The sequence below is a fragment of the Anabrus simplex genome, chromosome 1 (assembly GCF_040414725.1).
Source record: "Anabrus simplex isolate iqAnaSimp1 chromosome 1, ASM4041472v1, whole genome shotgun sequence".
In the NCBI taxonomy this organism is placed as follows: Eukaryota; Metazoa; Arthropoda; class Insecta; order Orthoptera; family Tettigoniidae; genus Anabrus; species Anabrus simplex.
The window spans coordinates 1368878665-1368900330 of record NC_090265.1 but is presented as its reverse complement, the minus strand read 5'-3'; the positions used below and the strand labels follow the sequence as shown (position 1 = coordinate 1368900330).

Here is a 21666-nt window from a genome sequence, read left to right as displayed (position 1 = left end):
TTCTCCAACTCACTTGTATTAATATATAATTAACGATATACATAGTTTGACTGTGGGGAATTATGGAATGTATAAAAGTTAACTAGAAGAATGTTTGAGAGATTCAAACTCAAAATTACATTTTCTATTTGATTTTTCTCAGTTCTGTAAACTAGAAGCTGCTGGAGAAAGGACGTTTTGGAAATATGCTCCTCATTTAACTTCTCATTTTTACTATTATCGCTGCTACGTTGTTTACCTCCCATGGGACATGGAAGCACAAGACTCACCATGACCATTGTAACTATTGTAACAGCTCGACACCGAACATAATACTTCACTGGGGCTCGTAAGGTTGCTAATTGGACGCTGGAGGACTGGGAACATTTGGCCTCGTCCGATGAATAACGATTGATATTGTTTCGGGCTCATGACAGGGATCGGGTATGGTCGACTTGTCCATCTATCCACAAAACTCAATGATAACAACGCAAAACCGAATCGAGCATTCATGGGATGTGGCGGAGGGGCCAAATACACGCAAGAACAAGCCCATATAAATACTAGGCAATTTTGGGAAAATTATTCAGTCACATGGGTTAAAATCTCTCCAAAGGTCTTCCATAAACTGGTGAATGCGAGTTATTGTATACTGAATTCCCGGGTAGGGAGCCCTACACATTATAGGCGGATATCCCATGTCTTCTAGTATGTCAGTGTATATATACGTGCTTATTTGTGTGTCTGAAATTAGATCAAGTGTCAATGAGGCGAGAAAACATCCATCAGTGCTATCAGATGGATTGTAAATTAATCCTATTGAGCAGGATTATTCTGGCCAGGTCTGGTTTCCATACAAGAGTTGCGCACTTCAGTACTGCTAGACCGCAACAGACTCTCTGCAGATCCTGTACAAGCTATTCTGGCCTCATCGGGATAACTGTGTGTGATTTGTTATCTAAAGTGTCCGTGAAGTATTTTTCACTTTTACCGAGCTCGATAGCTGTAGTCGCTTAAGTGCGGCCAGTATCCAGTATTCGGGAGATAGTGGGTTCGAATCACAATGTCGGTAGCCCTGAAGATGGGTTTCCGTGGTCTCCCATTTTCACACCAGGCAAATGCTCGAGCTGTACCTTAATTAAGGTCATGGCCTCCTCCATCCCACTCTTATCCCTTTCCTGTTCCATTTTCGCCACAAAGACCTATTTGTGTCGGTGCAGAGTAAAGCAAATCGAAAAAAAAAAAAATTCTCTGGGATAATTGCTTCATGGTGTTCTACTTTTAAATGTGTTCAATGCGTGTTTAGTGTACAATCAGGTGGTAGAAAAGGTTAGTTTCACTTTCCTTCTATTCAGTATTTATGTGTTAATCGTTCACTATGACAGAAAGCAGAAAGATAGTGTGGGTTTCGAGTAGGTAGGATTTATCTTTGCGATTAAAGGAAATTGTACTCCTCACGTATTTTAATACTTGTATTTCCAAATTCACTGTCACATATCTTTGAAACCTTCTCAGCTATAATTTTGAAATATTTTGATAATTTTTTTGATATTTTCTTAACCAAAATTAAACGATATCTCTGATATCAATGTTATTTAGAACCAATTTTGAGAGAAGAGTGTCTATCACAGGTAGGGAGGGAAACTTGGTACTATTTGGTTATTTTAGTTGTTTTAAAGCATCGATGATATGTATACATTCTCTCTTCTGAAGTTTGAAAGATGTAGGTATATTTCCAAAATACCAAACGCCAAAAACTGGCATCAAGCTAGTTAATTACGTATACTCACAAAATAAAGCACCGGCTCCACAATCTGGGGTTTGGTGCCCGCGTGGTACCAGGTTCAATTTTGGCCAGGTCAGGGATATTCAGCTGTGCCTGATAGTTGGTTTGAGGTCTATGTGAGAAAAATCGGGGCGGAACTGGTGGTTAGAAAGGGAACCCCGTCTAAAATCCAAGAAGAGCGTCGTTAGTCTCGTAAATTTCTTTTCTTCTGAGCAACAGTCGCTTGGTGACCCAAGTACATCAGGGCTGTAACCATGGTGGTTTAGTGTGTGCATATTTAGAGATGCATACCTCATGGTATCTACGGCATAGGATAGGGCTGGTACGTCCCTATTCGCATGTAATAATTGTATTGTTAATTTTTGAGACGATATGTCTTAGACCTTTAATAACAACTGAAGCATAGTTATTCGTTTAGTATCTCTGTGTCCACTTATATTACCGATGATGTTGATGGTGATGATCATATTTGAATTATGTAAATGTACAAAGTATCATAAGCTCCAGCTCACTTAAATTACTGTTGATGTGCTGTTTCGTCTATGTGGGTGAAATGATATGTTGAACATAAAATAATATTGTGTCATAAGATGTCGATGGAAGTAAGATGTCATTGGACATGGTGAACTTACAGAAGACCTACACGACTTTGTATATATGATGTATTAGCTATTCCATGGAATGCGAATTGAGTATTGTATTATCTGTATTTTATGATGGTGCACCAAGTATGATCCTAGAAATACGTGAAATACTGTATACACATTTGCCGAACTGGTCATTTCATTCAGAAATGTACACCAGGAACACAATGCGTTGCTGCAGCAGAAGGTCCATTATGAATAAATGTCGTGGAATATCAACAAAACTGTCGTTCAAATGAGTTTAGTGTGCAACTTCATTATAAATATATCGCAGCTCAAAGATTGAAAACAATGTTCAATTCGGTGTAAAAGTGTTATCCAATAATTTAAAGAACAAAAATAGAATAAAAGAAATGCTGTTATATATGTTGTACTAGGATTAGCAGATTTTGCACCCTATAACAATATATACATTCATTTTCATAAAAAACAGAACACCTTGAAACTCTATAGATAGGAAGTTCATATTCACAGGACATGATCATTAGTATTTTCTGCAGAAACGATTAGCACTTCAGTCGCCTAGGTTCAGCATGTGTCCTGTTGCCTAGCAGGCACTGGGTCCTCCATGGGCACTGATAACTTGTTCCATGCGTGAAGGTATCGACGTGTATATGGCGTGAATGGCGTCCTGGGGTATAACCATCCATGCTGCACTCACCTGGTTCCACAGTTCATTGGTGGTTGGCATTGTGTCTCAGCGCAGCACCCGTCGTTTAACCATATCCCACACATTTTCGAATGGTAAAAAATGCGGTGATCGGGTGGGCCAGGGCAACAGTCTGACATCCTATACAGAAGCCGGTTAGCCCAGCAGCGTATTTCCGTGTTGTTCAATCAAAATTAGCTTAGGTAATAAGCGTCGTGAAGTGAGAGCTCGATGCGGCGAACGTTACCTATGAATACTAGTTTCAGTCTATAGTCGGCGCCAACTCAAGTCCTAAGCGGTCCCTTTGATGTATAGCACACTCGAATTCATCAGTGTGCATATGAGACGTGACGTACTCTCTACTAATATCATCCACACAGGATATTATTCTCGTTCAGTGCTAAGACAGTGTCGCTGGGATCCTAAAGTTCTCTGAGTTAGTTCCTCCTCGACCCAATAACTCCATAAGACGATCATTGAGGTAACATTCTAACAAACACATTTCAAGTTCTCCTGTTCAGAAAGTTAGTTTATGAGTTGGTGATTCCGATTCTTTTCAAGAAAATCACTTCAAACATGTTTATCATTGAAAATTCCAGAGTGAATTATTGTTGAGTCTACAGCTGTGTACGTTTCTGTCGTTACTTAACGGACATCAACGTTCAAGAGTTTAAGAAAGTGTATCTGAGTGCATAGAAATACTCACTCATTTACCAAGCTGACGCTTGCCTCCACATTTTTCTGTGCTTCTTCTCCTTGTTCCAGGGTAGCATTCGTGGTCTGGAAGAACTCCTGATGCCAGGCTGCAGGTGTCCCGAGCTGTACCACGATCTGGTTCTGGAAGAGTTGAGCCACGAAACGCACTCTCTCCTGAATCCTCTCCAGAGCCACTGCTGCAGCTTGGTTCAACTGCTGAGGGGTGAAGTCCGGTATAATAACTGGAGGTGGAGGTGGTGGCAGTAGTACACCAGTCCTCGATCTATCCAAGCCAGTGGCAATCTCTGAAACCCAAAATAATACAATGTATAGGGGGATGGGAGCGAGTTAAAGGCAATATATTAGTGTGTACTGATATTTCATACAGGTAAGAAACTTTCAGCTTAATCTTGATTCTACATTCCATACCTACTGGAGATTCAGGTTAATACCAATACATAACACATGGATGTGATTTTCAATATTATTATAAAACTCGATTCACTGACCAAAACTGGAACCGCGACTGAGTTAAAAGGAAATGAGGGTCCTACAGCGTCCTTGAATGCTGAGTTTTCATTATTTATCATTCGACCTCCTTGACTCAGGAGTAGCACACTGGAATTTGCACCAAGGTTTCTGGGTTCAATTCCTGGCCTGGCTGTGGATTTTAATCGCGGATGACTAATTCCAGTGTTTTTGGGGCTGGATGTCGGTACTATCTCTACACTTCTCTGAAAATGACACATAACATATTCCACTACCACAACTACACGCTGTAACTCATATACGACGTATGGAAAGTATGCGTAAGAAGTCTGCACTTTGGCTACAATACCCACACGGAAAACTAATATAATAAAGATAGTGATAATAATAATAATAATAATAATAATAATAATAATAACAATAATGGGCCGATGACCTAGATGTTAGGCCCCTTTAAACAACAATCATCATCATCATCATCATCAATAATAATAATAATAATAATAATAATAATAATAATAATAATCGATTATTAGCTACCTCACTGGCTTAGCTACGCGCTTCCTAGTCGAAAAACTGGTGGCAAAATAAACATGAATTAAGCTACCGAAAATAGAATTGTACACAATATAGACATAACACAAAACATTACTATTGTAATTTTTACTATTATTATTATTATTATTATCATCATCATCATCATTATCATCATGTACGGAAGTGTTGTAAGTAGGTAAGAAACCTGAACCGAATGTCAGGTTGGAATACAAAGCTGTAACTGGCAGATAATTTCAAGTATTTAGGATGTGTATTTTCCCAGAATGGTAAGTGTAGTAAGTGAGATTGAATCAAGAAGCAGCAAAAATGATGCAATGAGCTCGCAGTTGCGATAAAAATTATTCTGTAAGAAGGAAGTCAGCTCCAGAACGAAATTATTTTTACGGGAGTGAAAGCTGAGTAGAATCAGGATATCTTATTAATTAGTTAGAAGTAACAGACAGGATTTTTTGTTTTTTTACTATTTGCTTTACGTCGCACTACCACAGATAGATCTTATGGCCACGATGGGACAGGAAAGGTGTAGGAGTGGGAAGGAAGCGGCTGTTGCTTTAATTAAGGTACAGCACCAGCAGTTGCCTTGTGTGAAAAGAACATGAAAGTAGCCAGAATTATTGATGGTACAAACAGGTGAGATCAATGGCAGGAGGTTAATAGAAATTAGGAGATAAAAGGAAATTTAGGAACGAATTCGATTGATGAAACTGTATGCATATACCACGGTGCTGGGGTCTTGTGAGGTGAATGGAGAAGGATAGATTATCTAGGAAAATAATCGAGAAGTTAAGAGAAGTAGAGGGAGACCAAGACGATGATGGTTAGAATCAGTTTATAATTATTTAAATTTAAGAGGTATAAAAGTTGAGGAGAGTACATAGCAAATAGAAGAGTTCAAACCCCACTGTTGGCAGCTCTGAAGATAGTTTTCCGTGGTTTCCCATTTTCACAAGAGCTGAATGGTGGGTCTGTTACTTCATTAAGGCCACGGCCGCTTCCTTTCCACTCCTACCCTTTTCCTACCCCATCGTCGACGTAAGACTTATCTGTGTCGGTGCGATGTAAAGTAAATTGTCAAATAGAAAATTGTGGCGGCATTTAGTGAATTCACAGAGGCTTGCAGACTGAAAGCTGAAAGGCATAATTATCTGTAATGAAGAAATATGTATAACATACAAAAGTAAGCCCACCCGAAAAACGATAAATGTGTGTAGTTCTCAGTTTCGCAAACAAAAACACCTACAAAGTAGCTAACGTATTGAAAATGCAGGGTTTTAAAATAGCATTCAAAACAAACAACATATTAGAGAAACAAATCAGTAAATGGAATCTAAATAAAAATTAACATTCTTCAAATCAGGAATATATGAACTCAAGCGCCAAGAACCAAATTCAAATGCCACATATACGATCAAATAATAATATCTTAATTTCCACAACACAACAAAGAAAGCGAAAATCTCAATTAGACACAACAGACACTCAGCATTCTGTGAACGCCCACCATTTCACAGACATCAGCACATATTTTAAAATATTACACATTGAAAATAATGGATGTCCGCTTCTGCGGTGTAGTGGTTATTGTGCATAGCTGCCACCCCCAGAGGCCCGGGTTCGATTCCCGGCTCTGCCACGAAATTTGAAAAGTAGTTCGAGGGCTGGAACGGGGTCCACTCAGCCTCGGGAAGTCAACTGAGTAGAGGGGCGTTCGTTTCCCTCCTCAGCCATCCTGGAAGTGGTTTTCTGTGGTTTCCCACTTCTGCTCCAGGCAAATGCCGGGATGGTACCTAACTTAAGGCCACGGCCGCTTCCTTCCCTCTTCCTTGTCTATCCCTTCCAGTTTTCCGAACCCCTTTCAAGACCCCTGTTCAGCATAGCAGGTGAGGCCGCCTGAACGAGGTACTGGTCATCCTCCCCAGTGTCATCCCACTGACCCAGAGTCTGAAGCTCCAGGACACTACCCTTGAGGCGGTAGAGGTGTGATACCTCGCTGAGCCCGAGGGAAAAACCGACCCTGGAGGGAAAGCAGATTACGAACGAAAATAATGGATAATCATATATTATAAAGGAGGCAACAGAAATATATATTATATAAAAGCCAACCAGAATTACTTCAACGATCAAATACAACTAAACGTTTCCCAACTCTTTAATATACGTAAATTAAATCACGCATCATCAAAGCATAACAATTCAAAATCCATTAATTATTAAACTTGGTAATTCACTAGTGGTCACTAACAACTCCGAAATAATTACCAAAATAGTTTAAAGTACGATAATAATAATAATACGATAATAAATACAGTAATAAAACTACAAGTACAGCTCTGCGAAAGGCGTTGACATCAGCGGAAACTGACGTAACGGAAAGGTACCCGTAAATTAGCAAGCTCATTAAATGCTCATTAAACAACCTTTAAGTAATTTCCAAAACATTTTAAAATACTAGAAGAAGAAGAAATAGAAGAAGAAAAGAAGAAGAAGAAGAAATATACAAGTACAGTTCTGCGAAAGCCGATGACGTCACCGGATCATGGCGTAAGCGCAAATTTACCGACAAACCAGTCAGCTGGCCTCACACAGATAACGGCGCATATATAATTTTAAATAATAAAATGAAGGTGTGATTTGATAGAATGTGATGATGTGTTTCAAGAATGAATCCTGCCATTGTGTTTTTAATTAATGGTATCACTTTCAGGTATAAGCTGTTGATCACCGAGCAAATGGCTGTGTGGTTTGGGTCACGTAACTATCACCTAGCATTCGGGAGATAGTGGTTCGAGCCACACTGTCGGCAACTCTGAAGATGCTTTTCTGTTTTTTTTTTCCATTTTCACACCAGGAAAATGCTGGTGTGTATCTAATTTAAGGCCACGGTCTCTTCCTCTCCACTCCTAGGCCTTTCCTATCCCATGACCTCCATAAAACCTATCTGTGTCGGTGAAACTTAAAACAGATTGTACAAAGAAAAATCATTTGATAAACATTTAAGTGTTAAATTTTATAATAATTAACTTTCTTCTGTTCAGAGTTTCATTTACTTACGTGGTATCTGTAGACAACTGTCATAATATACAAGTTAAAATGGCAGTCAATATACCTTCAAGCAATTTGAATTGGATATTACGTTACGCGGTCTCCATAGAATATACCGAAGGATTCACATAGGCACAAAATAATAAGGCAGTACCGGTATATAAAAGACGTGCATCTACAAGCTCTTCACTATTTTTCGACGGTATTTTTTAATTCTGCTTAAAATAAAAAGTAATTTTTTTTGAAAATTCTTCACGTACCTAATTCATGTGAAAAATGTTCACTCGGTAAGCGACTACAAATCTCAAGTTGTTATAGCTGATCTGTATTTTAAATTACGCTTGCCAGAATGGCAAATCACCATGGACTTCGGAGACATTTTTTTACGGAATCATAATACTTGGAGTTTCTACTGACGGGATTGAGAAGTTTAGCAGCCTACGTAACTCTTTACAACTGTGTTTTACAAGTGGTATTTCAGAACTATCAGTAATATATCAACTTGCCTATTACATGTATACTTCACGGAAGAAGCTCTTGGGAATTGCTCAGTCATGCCTACTGGGAAACTGACAAGGTTTCTACAACAGTGCTTCATTTAGAATTTACTGGCCGTTATTTTACGTTCGTTATGAATGTTAGTTCTTCTGAAACGTCTAACGAAGAAGATCCCGTATTAATTTTTAATCAAACTGTCCGTAATATATTCGTTTGCTTGTTCTTACCAAACACTTGTTAAAATATGAATTAATTTTACAAGCTTTAACACTACTGTAAAGAAAGCATATCAGTATATGACACTGATTGTTACAGATAGTGTGGAAAGCATTTTCCGTACCAAGTGAGGTGGATTCGCGATTCGATTCACGTAGCTGTGAACTTGTATTCGGGAGATGTAGAACCCTCCGTCGGCAGCCTTGAAGTTGCTTTTCCGTGGCTTCCCATTTTTCTCCGGTAGAATTGTGGGCTATACTTTAATTAAGCTGCCTCAACTCTGTTCATCCTTGCGTCCCTGAAAACATTCTATGTGTTAGTGTGATCTTAAACTACTGGGAACAAAAGGCGTTTGTCGTTATAGTGAAGTGATAATAGATCATGTCCTCAGAACTGGAGGATTGGGCGTTCCTCACATTCCATACCAATCATACGTGGAGGTATACCTGGTTATCCAATGCTATAACTGTCTTAAGCTGAATCATACAGCTGCGACGTGCACTGATTCTACCAGATGCAACAGGTGTGGCGGCCCTCACCGTCACACAGATTGTCAGGTACCTCGACTACAGGCGAGGTGTGCAAACTGCGGGTGCAATCACGCCGCCTCCTACCACGGGTGTCCCCTCCTCAAAGATGCAATCAGTTCACATTACAGGCACGCCAGACATCTCAACCATTCCTCATCACCACTAAATCACTTCACTCCTCCATCTTTCTCACCAGCTGTCCAACCAACCAGCTACGACAATTCCACCCTTATCCATTTGTTACTAAGTCTTCTCTACACTCAACTATCCCCTCAAGCTCCACCCATGTCAAGCAGACAATTGATTGTTCAGTAAACTACCCAGTCATCCCCTACCAAGACTCCCAGCCCTGACAAGACTCCCTTCCTCACTAGACTGCCTTCTTCTCCTCAAATCAGATAACCAGCAACAACAAGATCCTGCCACCTAGCACTAGTAAATTAGAAAACTAATAGTATAGCGGAGAGGGGGTTTTCATCTCTGACGTGGCGAACTAGTTTTCTCCACGACAGATTGCTTTTTCCCCCACTAGAGTAAATAGAGACCAGTGATTATTCCGTTTCTTCGGAACGCCGCAGCTACAGACGAGTAGGGGGGCCTTCTGTTGCCCCGGGACTCTCGGCCACTAGACATCAAAAAAAAAAAAAAAAAAAAAAAGCAATAGAAACAGGTACCCATAAATTGAGATGACATACGCCTCATTGATCATTCTCCAAATGGTTTTTGGTACTTTTCCTTCATTTCAAGAAACGTTTGGTACAATACCATTTAAATGGCGTAGCCTCGTCCTCCCCAAACTTAGCTCGATGCAATTCAAAATAATGTCTACCGAGCTACAGATGTGTTAACCACTGGTTATCAGACAGTATGTAATCTCATAGCAAGTACACAGGTCTGATGCCTACGATCTGAAATTCTCGTAAAGGAAAATATTATAATAATAACTCATTTAAAGCTTTTTGTTGCAAAGGAAGTTCAATATCTCAACGTAGGAAGCCAGCGAAATGTCCTCAACGAAGACCACCGCGTCTTTTCTCTCTTCGAAGACCAGCAGCAACTCGTCTATCACAGGTGAGATCGGTTATTTTCAAAAGGTCTTGGTCATACATGCATTTTGTTGACCGTGAGTGATCAACAATACTACTTTCTTAATTACGTATCTTAATACCAGCAGCAAATAATTTCAGTTTATGTTCCTGATTCAATAAAGAGATGAAGTGTTATCTCTTTAACAAACTAATCTTTTTATTACTGCGCAACTGGGAACCACTTTTATAGTATTGTTGCATGATCTCGATTGACTTCCAGACCGTATATAATAAAACGAACTTAATGTCAAAAATTCTTCTTCTTGCAAGTTGCTTTACGTCGCACCGACACAGATAGGTCTTATGGCGACGATGGGTCAGGACAGGGCTAGGCGTGGGAAGGGAGCATCCGTGGCCTTAATTAAGGTACAGCCCCAGCATTTGCCTGGTGTGAAAATGGGAAACCACGGAAAACCACCTTCAGGGCTGCCGACAGTGGGGTTCGAACCCACAATCTCCAGAATACTGGATACTGGCCGCACTTAAGCGACTGCAGCTATCGAGCTCGGTATGTCAAAAATTAACAGAAATTCAGTTCACAAAATTCCAGTTTATTTAAATTTATGATAATTACGAAAATGTTAGATTTTACGTAAACTGCAATACGTATTTTCGACTTCTCCACTACCACTACGTCAACCACGTTAACTACGTAAGCTATGCCAATTACTCTTGATCTGTGCCATAAAAAGTAATTTTCTCCTCAATTTTATTAACTAAAATGTACCACCACGAATATCTCGAGCCATTAACATTTTGTGGTGTCCTTCCTGAAATTCACTCTGCTGCTTTTCTCTACGTAATACTGGAGGTTTAGTAAGTTTGAACGCGATATCTGCAGTTACGTTGAAACTACGAACTTGTTTTGGTCCTAGAAATAAAATATTATCCCAGAAGCTAAGGAAATCACGAATACTTCATATAAATTAATTCGCACAGGGAATGTTGCTTCAGAAAGGGAGTATTTAATATTTCGAACGGTATTTTTACAGCATGAACAGCATCAAAGATACGACTCCTTTGATTATCAACTGTTGTTGGCACCAGTCTGTGATTCTGTTACTTAGTCTTTGCGGGCTAATTAATTCCCCGTTCTTCTTGCTAGTAAATCTACATTAAACAGCTTTAATAATACTGATTCTATTTTAATGTGTTTATATAATATGTCTGTTGACGCCGTTTTTGTTACCAAAGCTCGTAAGAAAAGCATGGAACTTAGAATAGCAAGTAATAATAGGCTCGACGCATTAAATTCATGATCCTAGAATAGTAAGGAATATGGTCAAACTTCATACAGAATTACAGGACTAAACTCTAAGTTGGTACTTCCCTGAATTTTGCTCTGTGATACAATCTAGCGATTTATTCTCTGGAAAATTAACCTTAATCCCATAAATGAGTCGGTCGGGTCGTAGAAATTTCACAAAAGTGACCATAATAAGGTTTTATATGTGGATGCCATTTTTGATACCAAAACTCCTGACGGATAGACCGGACAAGCGAATAGCATGAAACTTAATATAGCAAGGAATATGTATGGTACAATCCAGCGATTTACGCTCTGCAAAATTAACCTCAGTTGTCCGACTCGTTGGCTGAATGGTCAGCGTACTGGCCTTCGGTTCAGAGGGTGCCGGGTTCGATTCCCGGCAGGGTCGGAAAATTTAACCTTCATTGGTTAATTCCAATGGCCCGAGGGCTGGGTGTTTGTGCTGTCCCCAACATCCCTGCAACTCACACACCACACCTAACACTATCCTCCACCACATTAACACGCAGTTACCTACACATGGCAGATGCCTCCGACCCTCATCGGAGGGTTTGCCTTACAAGGGCTGTACTCGGCTAGAAATAGCCACACGAAATTCTACCTCAGTACCACAAATGAATTTCAAATTATTACTTATAGGTTGTAGTCTTTGCTCTGTCATACATCATAGCAATTCCATAGTGCGTATTGGGCGATTACTTTCAGACGTATTTCCTTCGCTCTGTTTATTCCCACCTCTAAAGATGTAATATTAGTATTAGATTATTTAAAATATTTGCTTGAATCGTATGTAGGCCTTCCATAATTTTCAATTCCTCTTCGTGATAAAATATTGCATTCTATTACACCAACATTTCATGTGTATTATTTCATTACCTCGAAACACTGCAACTGTATCCGTGGGGTATTAATGAATAACAAAACACTTTGCGAGCGGATCCTGTAAAAACTGCTAGTTAATTTTATTATATAGACAGTCATATTTTGTGACAGACAACATACAGCATGATTCTGCAGGTATTAGGCTTGAAGAACCTATACTGAATGATGGATGAAATTTTCGAGGATTATTAGTGGCTATGTAGTTTTGAAAGCATACTTGGAACACTGTGGTGGAAACATTTTGTATACGTATTTTATAATTCAGACTGACTTGATACAAGAATTTGGTGATTTGATTCAAAACAAGATAGTTTCAAATGTAAAAAATCAGTTTTTATTCAGTTTTCAGAAATGAAACAACAGATAGCACTAAAATAGAACAGTTGTTTAGTTTTTTCCATGTGTTAAGTGAGGATCACCGAGCTCGATAGCTGCAGTCGCTTAAGTGCGGCCAGTATCCAGTATTCGGGAGATAGTAGGTTCGAACCCCACTATCGGCAGCCCTGAAAATGGTTTTCCGTGGTTTCCCATTTTCACACCAGGCAAATGCTGGGGCTGTACCTTAATTAAGGCCACGGCCGCTTCCTTCCAACTCCTAGCCCTTTCCTGTCCCATCGTCGCCATAAGACCTATCTGTGTCGATGCGACGTAAAGCAACTAGCAAAAAAAAAAAAAAAAGAAACATGAGGATCAATGGCATTAAGGGAAGATTTCCTTGCTTTTGTGTTAGTATATGACATGGCAGGTTCAGGTCGAGCTTTTACTATGACTGAACATTTAACAAAACTGAAAGAGAATTTAAACGGAATGAGATCGAAAGGTTGTAATGGAGCAGCTTCTACGCATGGACAATTTTGTGGGGTACAGGCGTATATTGGAGATATAGTCCCTACATCGCTATAAATACCCTTAGTAGCACACTAATTAAATTTGTGTTTAACTGAAGCCAGCAAAATATCCGTCAAAAGAAACTTCATAGATATAGGCTCGGAAGTGAGCTATGTTCCGTTCTTATTTGTCTTCCAAATTAACTCGTATCTTAAAAGATGAAGTTGAGGCGCGCGGCTGTGAGCTTGCATCCGGGAGATAGTAGGTTCGAATCCCACTATCGGCAGCCCTGAAGACGGTTTTCCGTGGTTTCCCATTTTCACACCAGGCAAATGCTGGGGCTGTACTTTAATTAAGGCCACGGCCGCTTCCTTCCAACTCCTAGGCCTTTCCTATCCCATCGTCGCCAAAAGACCTATCTGTGTCGGTGCGACGTAAAGCCCCTAGCAAAAAAAAAGATGTTAATAAATAAATTGTGCACTCACTCAAAGAAGACTAAATTAATCAATCTATTTGCAACACGATGGGTGTAGCGACACCATGCAGTGTTGAAGTTCAAAGAAGTGATTCAACCTATTATATTTGCATTAGTGGTTATATACCGGAAACTTACTGAGAGCTCAATTAAGGCGAACACTACAATGAAATTCATATGTAAGTATTAGCTTATTGTAGCAACATTTCTATTTGATATAAAACATTTAAGGAAATGGAAATTGCAACACCATGACGGCATTGGTCGTTTGTGTTGATTTTCAAGATATGGAACGATGCCATATAGGTATGTAAACGATCAAAGTTTCAGACCCATTCGATTGTTGCTACAGGTCTCCGCACGTGATTGGTCGCGGAGGAATCAACTCCAGTATACGGACTCTGGTGTAGCGTAGTTGACTTGCAATCTGTGCAGTGAAGTGTTCCCCGTCAAACATGCCTCGACGACAGAGAAGAGCACGCTATCAACAACTGTCGCCGTTTGAGAGGGCTCGGATAATTGGGCTGTGTGAGGCTGGATTATCGCTAAGGACTGTCGCTGCACGTGTTGGCCGCCAGGCATCTACGGCACAACGTGTATGGTAGCAGTGGTCAAATGAAGGTACCCACACTCGTAGACCTGGCACAGGCCCAGCGCGACAGACAACTGTGAAAGAGGATCGCCGCATCATTCGGATGGCCCGGATGGAACCCCATGCAACACCAGCGCAAATTCAAGCAGCTGTGGCACCCCACGTTACACATCAAACAGTTGGTAATCGCCTGCGTGCAGCTGGCTTACGTGCCCGTGTCCCTGCAGAAGGTGTTCCATTAACCCCACAACAGCGACGTGTAAGGCTGGCCTGGTGTCGAGAAAGATCGACGTGGGTCAACGAATGGCATAAGGTCCTCTTTTTTGTGATGAATCGCACTTCTGTCTTGCCCGCAGTGATCGCCGGAATCGTGTGCGCCGACGTACCGGGGAGAGGGCCGCCCAGATCTTATTGTCGAGAGGCACACAGGGCCAACACCAAGCATTATGGTCTGGGGAGCTATTGGCTTTAATGTAAAATCACAATTAGTGCTTGTTGAGGGCACTATGACTGCTCGACAGTACGTTGATAGGGTACTCAATCCAGTGGTTGTCCGTATGATGGCGAACATTGCTAATGGGATGTTTCAGCAGGACAATGCCCTTGTTCACACTGCACGCATCTCCAAAGAAGCTCTACACGACATCACAACCATAGAATGGCCTGCCAGATACCCGGACCTCATTCCTATTGAGCAAGTGTGGGACATGATGGGTCGACAACTGGCCAACCGTCCTCAGCCACCCACAACTTTGGAACAACTGACCCGTGCAGTGCAGCAAGCATGGGCCACAATTCCTCAGGAAGCGATCCAGAGCCTTATTGACTCCATGCCTCGACGAATTCATCAATGTATTGCAGCTCGTGGTGGGCACATCCTGTATTGATTTTTGTCCAAACTTGCGGTCAGGGGGACCTGAAAGTGTAATAATCCTATCACAACCGAACACCTGTCCTGCGTGTTCAATTACAGCAATGTAGCACCACTCCTTCTCGGTGTTACAATTTCCATTTTCTTCAGTGTACTAGCAAATGTACCCGCGCTTCGCTACGTATTCTACATTGTATTCAAATATCGAAGTAAATACTATACATGCAGTAAATAACATTGTTTTAAAATTACATGTCTCTTAGCGTTATCCGGGAAACAGTATGGGGAGGTCACCATACGTTGTTTCCAATGTAAAGTGTTTGTTATGGATTTGTGATATAACGGCAGGCTCACTTGCCTACTGCCATACACAATCGAGTTAGGAAGTTTACATTATGATTGCAGGCCCCGTTGTCTCCTGCGCGGTCACAATCGATTTGGGGAGTTTTCGTTACAATGGCAGCCCCCTTTCCTAATTCCAGACAGATAACAGTTGAGGAGTTTTTATTATAATGACAGGCAACTACCCTACTATCAGTCGAAATTGAGTTGTGCAGTTATCATTATCATGTCAGGCCCCTTTTCCTACTGCCAGCCAGCTTACTGCCAGTCACACCAAGCTGGTGATTTTGCATCATAATAGCAGGCCACTATGCCTAATGCCAGTCACATTTTAGATGAGTACATTTGTTTATAATAACAGGCAGCCTTGCCTACTGCCAAACATAATCGGGTAGGGGAGTTTTAAACAAAACCGGATGCTCCCTTGCTTTCTGCAAGTCAAATCAAGAAGTGAATTATTCATTACAATGGTATGCCTTCCTTACTAATGCCAGTTACACTGGTGTTGGAGAAGGATCCCGATCCTACTGGAAGTCAAAGTCGGTGTGGGCAGTAATGATTACAATAGCAGACACACCCTTTCTCGATCGCTACAAATCGACATCAGTGAATATATATAGATCGACATACGAAAGTATATGCATGTTTACAATATTGCAGACTTTCATTTACAGATTAACTGCTGCTAAACGTACGTCATATCGACAAAGAATTGTACCATAAGACGCCGGATTTAGTGGCCTAAATGGCTGGTCCTATGATATCTCATCTATTCTTGGGTCAGATTGTGTTAGAAACGCTGAGCAGGATAAATGTTTTGTAAGATTATCTCACATTGCATTACTTTTCGGGTAATTATGTGACAGCTACATACATACCATTTGGCTCACACTGGGTGGGCCAATTTTCGTGAAGAGTTTTTGATTCTATATTTCCTACAAGTGATTGAAAGTATGAATTATGAATGTGAAAGTCCAAATTTACTTAATATCGATTAATAGAGAAAAATCGAACGTAAAAGGGATACAGATACGACAAAAAGTCATAAGACCAAGGTTGTAGATCATTCCAATTGAACGGAGATTGTACAATCCGTTATGTGATAGGACTTCCCGAAGGTCTGCACCATCATTAAAATTGCCTTCCTATTTCGATATTCTTCGGGGATAAAAAGTGAAAAATTTAAGGATCTTCGAAGTTTACCGTCCGTTACAGGCTAAAACGTATAATTTTGTCAAATCATGTTGTCTATTCGGGGGCGGTTACAACCTCCAACGATATTTCGCCGATATCCCGCAAAAAGGCCGATTGACGCCTCTCTTGCCTTCTACCCAAGGAACAACCACGAATTTAAAAGCATGATGAGGAAAATGGCAATACGTTACTTCCCTGCTGGCAAGCAGTCAGACACGTTGCCATGGTAACCTGTAGGTTCGCTGTCGGTCTGTCAGTTGTGATTCGATTATTACACTTTCAGGTCCCTCTGACCGCGAGGATGGTTGCCTAGTTGTACTTCCTCTTAAACAATAATCACCACCACCATCACCATCCGACCGCGAGTTTGGACAACAATCAATACAGGATGTGCGCACCACGAGCTGCAATACTTTGATGAATTCGTCGAGGCATGGAGTCAGTAAGGCTCTGGATCGCATCCTGAGGAATTGTGGCCCATGCTTGCTGCACTACACGGGTCGGTTGTTCCAGAGTTGTGGGTGGCTGAGGACGGTTGGCCAGTTGTCGACCCATCATGTCCCACACATGCTCAATAGGAATGAGGTCCGGGTATCTGGCAGGCCATTCTATGGTTGTGATGTCGTGTAGAGCTTCTTTGGAGATGCGTGCAGTGTGAACAAGGGCATTGTCCTGCTGAAACATCCCATTAGCAATGTTCGCCATCATACGGACAACCACTGGATTGAGTACCCTATCAACGTACTGTCGAGCAGTCATAGTGCCCTCAACAAGCACTAATTGTGATTTTACATTAAAGCCAATAGCTCCCCAGACCATAATGCTTGGTGTTGGCCCTGTGTGCCTCTCGACAATAAGATCTGGGCGGCCCTCTCCCCGGTACGTCGGCGCACACGATTCCGGCGATCACTGCGGGCAAGACAGAAGTGCGATTCATCACAAAAAAGAGGACCTTATGCCATTCGTTGACCCACGTCGATCTTTCTCGACACCAGGCCAGCCTTACACGTCGCTGTTGTGGGGTTAATGGAACATCTTCTGCAGGGACACGGGCACGTAAGCCAGCTGCACGCAGGCGATTACCAACTGTTTGTTGTGTAACGTGGGGTGCCACAGTTGCTCGAATTTGCGCTGCTATTGCATGGGGTTCCATCCGGGCCATCCGAATGATGCGGCGATCCTCTTTCACAGTTGTCTGTCGCGGTGGGCCTGGGCCCGGTCTACGAGTGTGGGTACCTTCATTTGACCACTGCTACCATACACGTTGTACCGTAGATGCCTGAGGCCAACACGTGCAGCGACAGTCCTTAGCGATAATCCAGCCTCACACAGCCCAATTATCCGAGCCCTCTCAAACGGTCTGTCGGTCACTCAATACAGAACATGATATCCGCAGAAAATAGTAAATTTCCCCGTCATGTGAAGAGTAAGGTATGTTATGAACATAACGAAAGTTGTTTATAATGAAGAGACGTTTCACGTACGGTCCACGGAGTTTACATAAAATCAGTAGTATAAGAGAAAATGGAGGAAAACCGTTCTGGTTTTCCTACAAACACCCCGTCTATTCAAAGATTTTAAGATGACATACATATCGAAACCTTCCCCCGGATGAGTATACTCTAAATATGGAGTTGGATTGAGATCTATCCAGCTGTTTCGACGTGATGGTGGAATAGACAAACAGACACGAAAAGTTGAAACCACCGATTTGGTGTTGAGTTGACCTAAAACGGATAAACATCTGGTAAATCGGCAAAACGAAAGAAATTACAGACAGCGGATCTCCTACAACTTTATTTATATAGATTGTTATAATATATCATGATCGAGGCTTTGCATGTGGGGATGTCGATTTATCTGTTAACAAACTTTTAATTGCCGAGGGAAATATGGTTGGAAAACACTTTAAGAAATACATGGTATGAAAGTGTGAGGGTAGTTGCAGAAACCATTAAAAGGGTAAAAAATATTTCTGTAAATTACAAACACACCTTGTAATGTGTTTTATTCTACCCAACAATAGTACTATCTCCTGAAAATCCACATCCGTTTGATTAACATTTCAGTGTTTCAAACGAATGATGCTAATCTCACAATGAAATCATCATCTCATTAGAGTGCATTCCATATGAAGTTTGTGTAAACTACGTTTTCTTATTCTATTCATTCGGCTGTGAATTTCTATGAAACAGACCTGTGTTGTGAAAAAATAATTGAAAACATTTTTTGTAGTATTAGTTATTCCGCTAGTTGTTACTCCTTCTGCAGAAATACGTTTTGCATACTAAGAGACATACCAGAGAAGTACAACGCCCCAATCAAGATTGAATGGATTTTCCTTGCTGTCAGGTCACCGTGATATTCATGTATTTTATGGCGAAGTTGAGAATAAGTTTGCCAGCGTTCCAAGAAGTTTTGATTTTGTATTATGAACCCGTTTGTACTTTAATATTAATCCTGAAATGTTTAAATTAAAAAGTACGTTAACACTTGTGAAATATTTTGTAAAGTCCGCTTTGTAGGAAGTGACTAATCCCATAGCACTACAGCCCTTGAAGGGCCCTTGGCCTACCAAAGCGACCGCTGCTCAGCTCGAGGTCCTGTAGTTTCAAGGTGTCGTTAAGTCAGCACGACGAATCCTCTCAGCCGTTTTTCTTGACTTTCTAGACCGGGTTGTAGGAAGTAGTTTATTTATATAGACATGCCACACAAAAAGTTGATATTTCTGCTTCACAACCCATGGATTGTACTTGTATGAACTAGATTTTAGTTCATTCTTGATAATTGTGTGCGTGTATGTGTGTGTGTGTGTGTGTGTGTGTGTGTTGTGTGTGTATCAGTGTCCCATGTGTCCCATTTTCAAGTGTTTCTTCGCAGGTCAGTCACTTCCGCTCCCAATCTCCAAAAATATCTCTATATGCCCCTGACTGGTATGGTCAAGCAGATACAGAATGCCCAGGAACAACAGTGCTTAAACGCTCGAAAAAATGAACATCTTGGTGAAATTATGAAATTAGATCGTCTTTTAAACATAAAAGGAAGGAGCATCAAAAATGCAGATCAGTAGTGATTGATTGATTGTCTGAATTACTCCAAACAAAAACCGATGAAAGTAGGGAATGGTGCATAGTTGAAAGAAGCAGAGCGAAACAAATCATTGCAAAGCCCAAGACCAAATCACGTAAGCTTTCGGTAACAACCTGAAAAGGTTTGGTGAAGGTCCAGGGAAACATTTATGAACTGTAATGATAATCACACGAATACAGGGAAAAGCTTATTGAGTGAATCCGGTGAACTCGTCTTATGTCCTTAGAATTTCCTGGACTGATGGAAGGAAATTTCGAAAATCTTCTCGACACGCAAGATAACATTTCACATGATATGTCAGTGAATGGAATTAAAGGAGAGGAGAACAATGAAGGCTGTGTAATTACGCTTCTGGAGATAGAAAGAAATGCAAACCACCTGCATTCTCATAAAGCATTACGAAGAGATGAGTGTGAAAAATAGTGAGAAGACAGGGATGATATGGCTTCATAGAGTGACGGGATTAGCATGGAATTTGGTTAAGGTACCTTCTGATTGAATCAAAGTAGTAATTTTACCTCTCTCTAGACAAGAGAACTGAAAGAACTGCAACAAATATTGACTTATTTCATTGATCAGTAATCCATGAAAAATGTTCGCAGGGATTTGGGACAGGAATGGACAATCGATGGCGGAGAGTAAGTTGGTTTAAAACCAATGTAGTTTCAGACCATAGGATGATATTTTCGGTATGCGTCAATTAATTGAAGAATACTACCGAGAATAAGAGACAATTATGTTTATTATTTTTAGAGAAGGCATACGATAGACTATCAAGGAAAAAGATGTTATCCGTGCAGGGATTAGTGGTAGGTTACTACAGACAATGAAGTGCATTTTTGTTGGCATTCAGGTTGCAGTGAGAATTGATGGTAGAATGAGTTCTTGGTTCAAAGTAATTGCAGGGGTTAGACAAGACTGTAAACTTGCAGCCTTGTTGTTCATAAATCATATACGGAACACATAGAGGCAGGTATGAAATAGAAGGATGATATTCTGTAATTCAGCGGTTGTTTCATGGAAAAGAAGTAAATGATAAGGTTCTTGATCAAGGAGAAACTGATAAAGCTCATGAAATGGGAGACTATTTTGAGCTCCAAATTCGATAGAGCATTGAGAGAAATAAACAGGAACCAGGAACCCAGTTTTGAAGATTTAACGTCAGAATTATTGACTGCCATAATAAAAACATGGCTAGGTTTTTTCCATTTATCGTGTAAAATGTATAATACAGGTGAAGTGCAGTCACGACTTTAATCGCAAGAAAGCAGGTGCTGATAAGCGTGAAAACTTCCTACAATTAATTAATTATCTCACACTTGCAACATTTTGAATCTATATTATTTACGAGAGAATGGAGAGACAGTACGGCTTCAAAAGAAATTTAAGAACACATGAAGCTATCTTTACTGTAAGTCTGATCTTAGAGGATGGAATTGAGAAGGACAAGCCCACGTAAATAGCATTCCTGAAGCTACAGAAGACATTTGATTAAGTTGACTGAACCGACTTATTCGAGATTTTGAAGGCGATCGCGATCAGCAATCTTTATCAGTGTGCAGTGATAACAATCGAGGGGTAAGAAAAGGAAGCAACAATCCAGAAAGGATTGAGACAGGGCTGCATTTGTAACCTCTCCTCTTCACTGTTTATATGGGACAGGCTTTATGGGGAATTAAAGGTGAATCTGGGAAACGAATCACAATCTAAGGACAGGAAAAAACACTGAGATTCACCGCTGATTATATTATTATTTTTATGATTCTACAGAAAATATGGAAAATTACTGGGTGGTAAGAGCACTGCTTTGGAGGAGTACAATATGCAGATAAGTAAATGAAACAAACTTAATGGAATGCAGTCTAAAGAATTCGGGTAATGCAGGAAATATTAGATTAGCAAATTAAGTTTAAAGGAAGTGTATGAGGTTTACTTGGGCAGTAGGAT

General features: G+C 40.6%; 1 protein-coding gene across 1 annotated transcript in view; it reads right to left on the bottom strand.

The window, feature by feature from the left end:
* The window catches only part of LOC136859161 (peroxidase), a 266353-nt gene that overhangs the window by 136667 nt on the left and 108020 nt on the right, over window positions 1–21666 (bottom strand). Inside the window, exon 3 of the mRNA XM_067138679.2 lies at window positions 3765–4059. Coding sequence (XP_066994780.2) covers window positions 3765–4059 — 295 coding nt within the window. The remainder of the gene's footprint in view (window positions 1–3764; window positions 4060–21666) is intronic.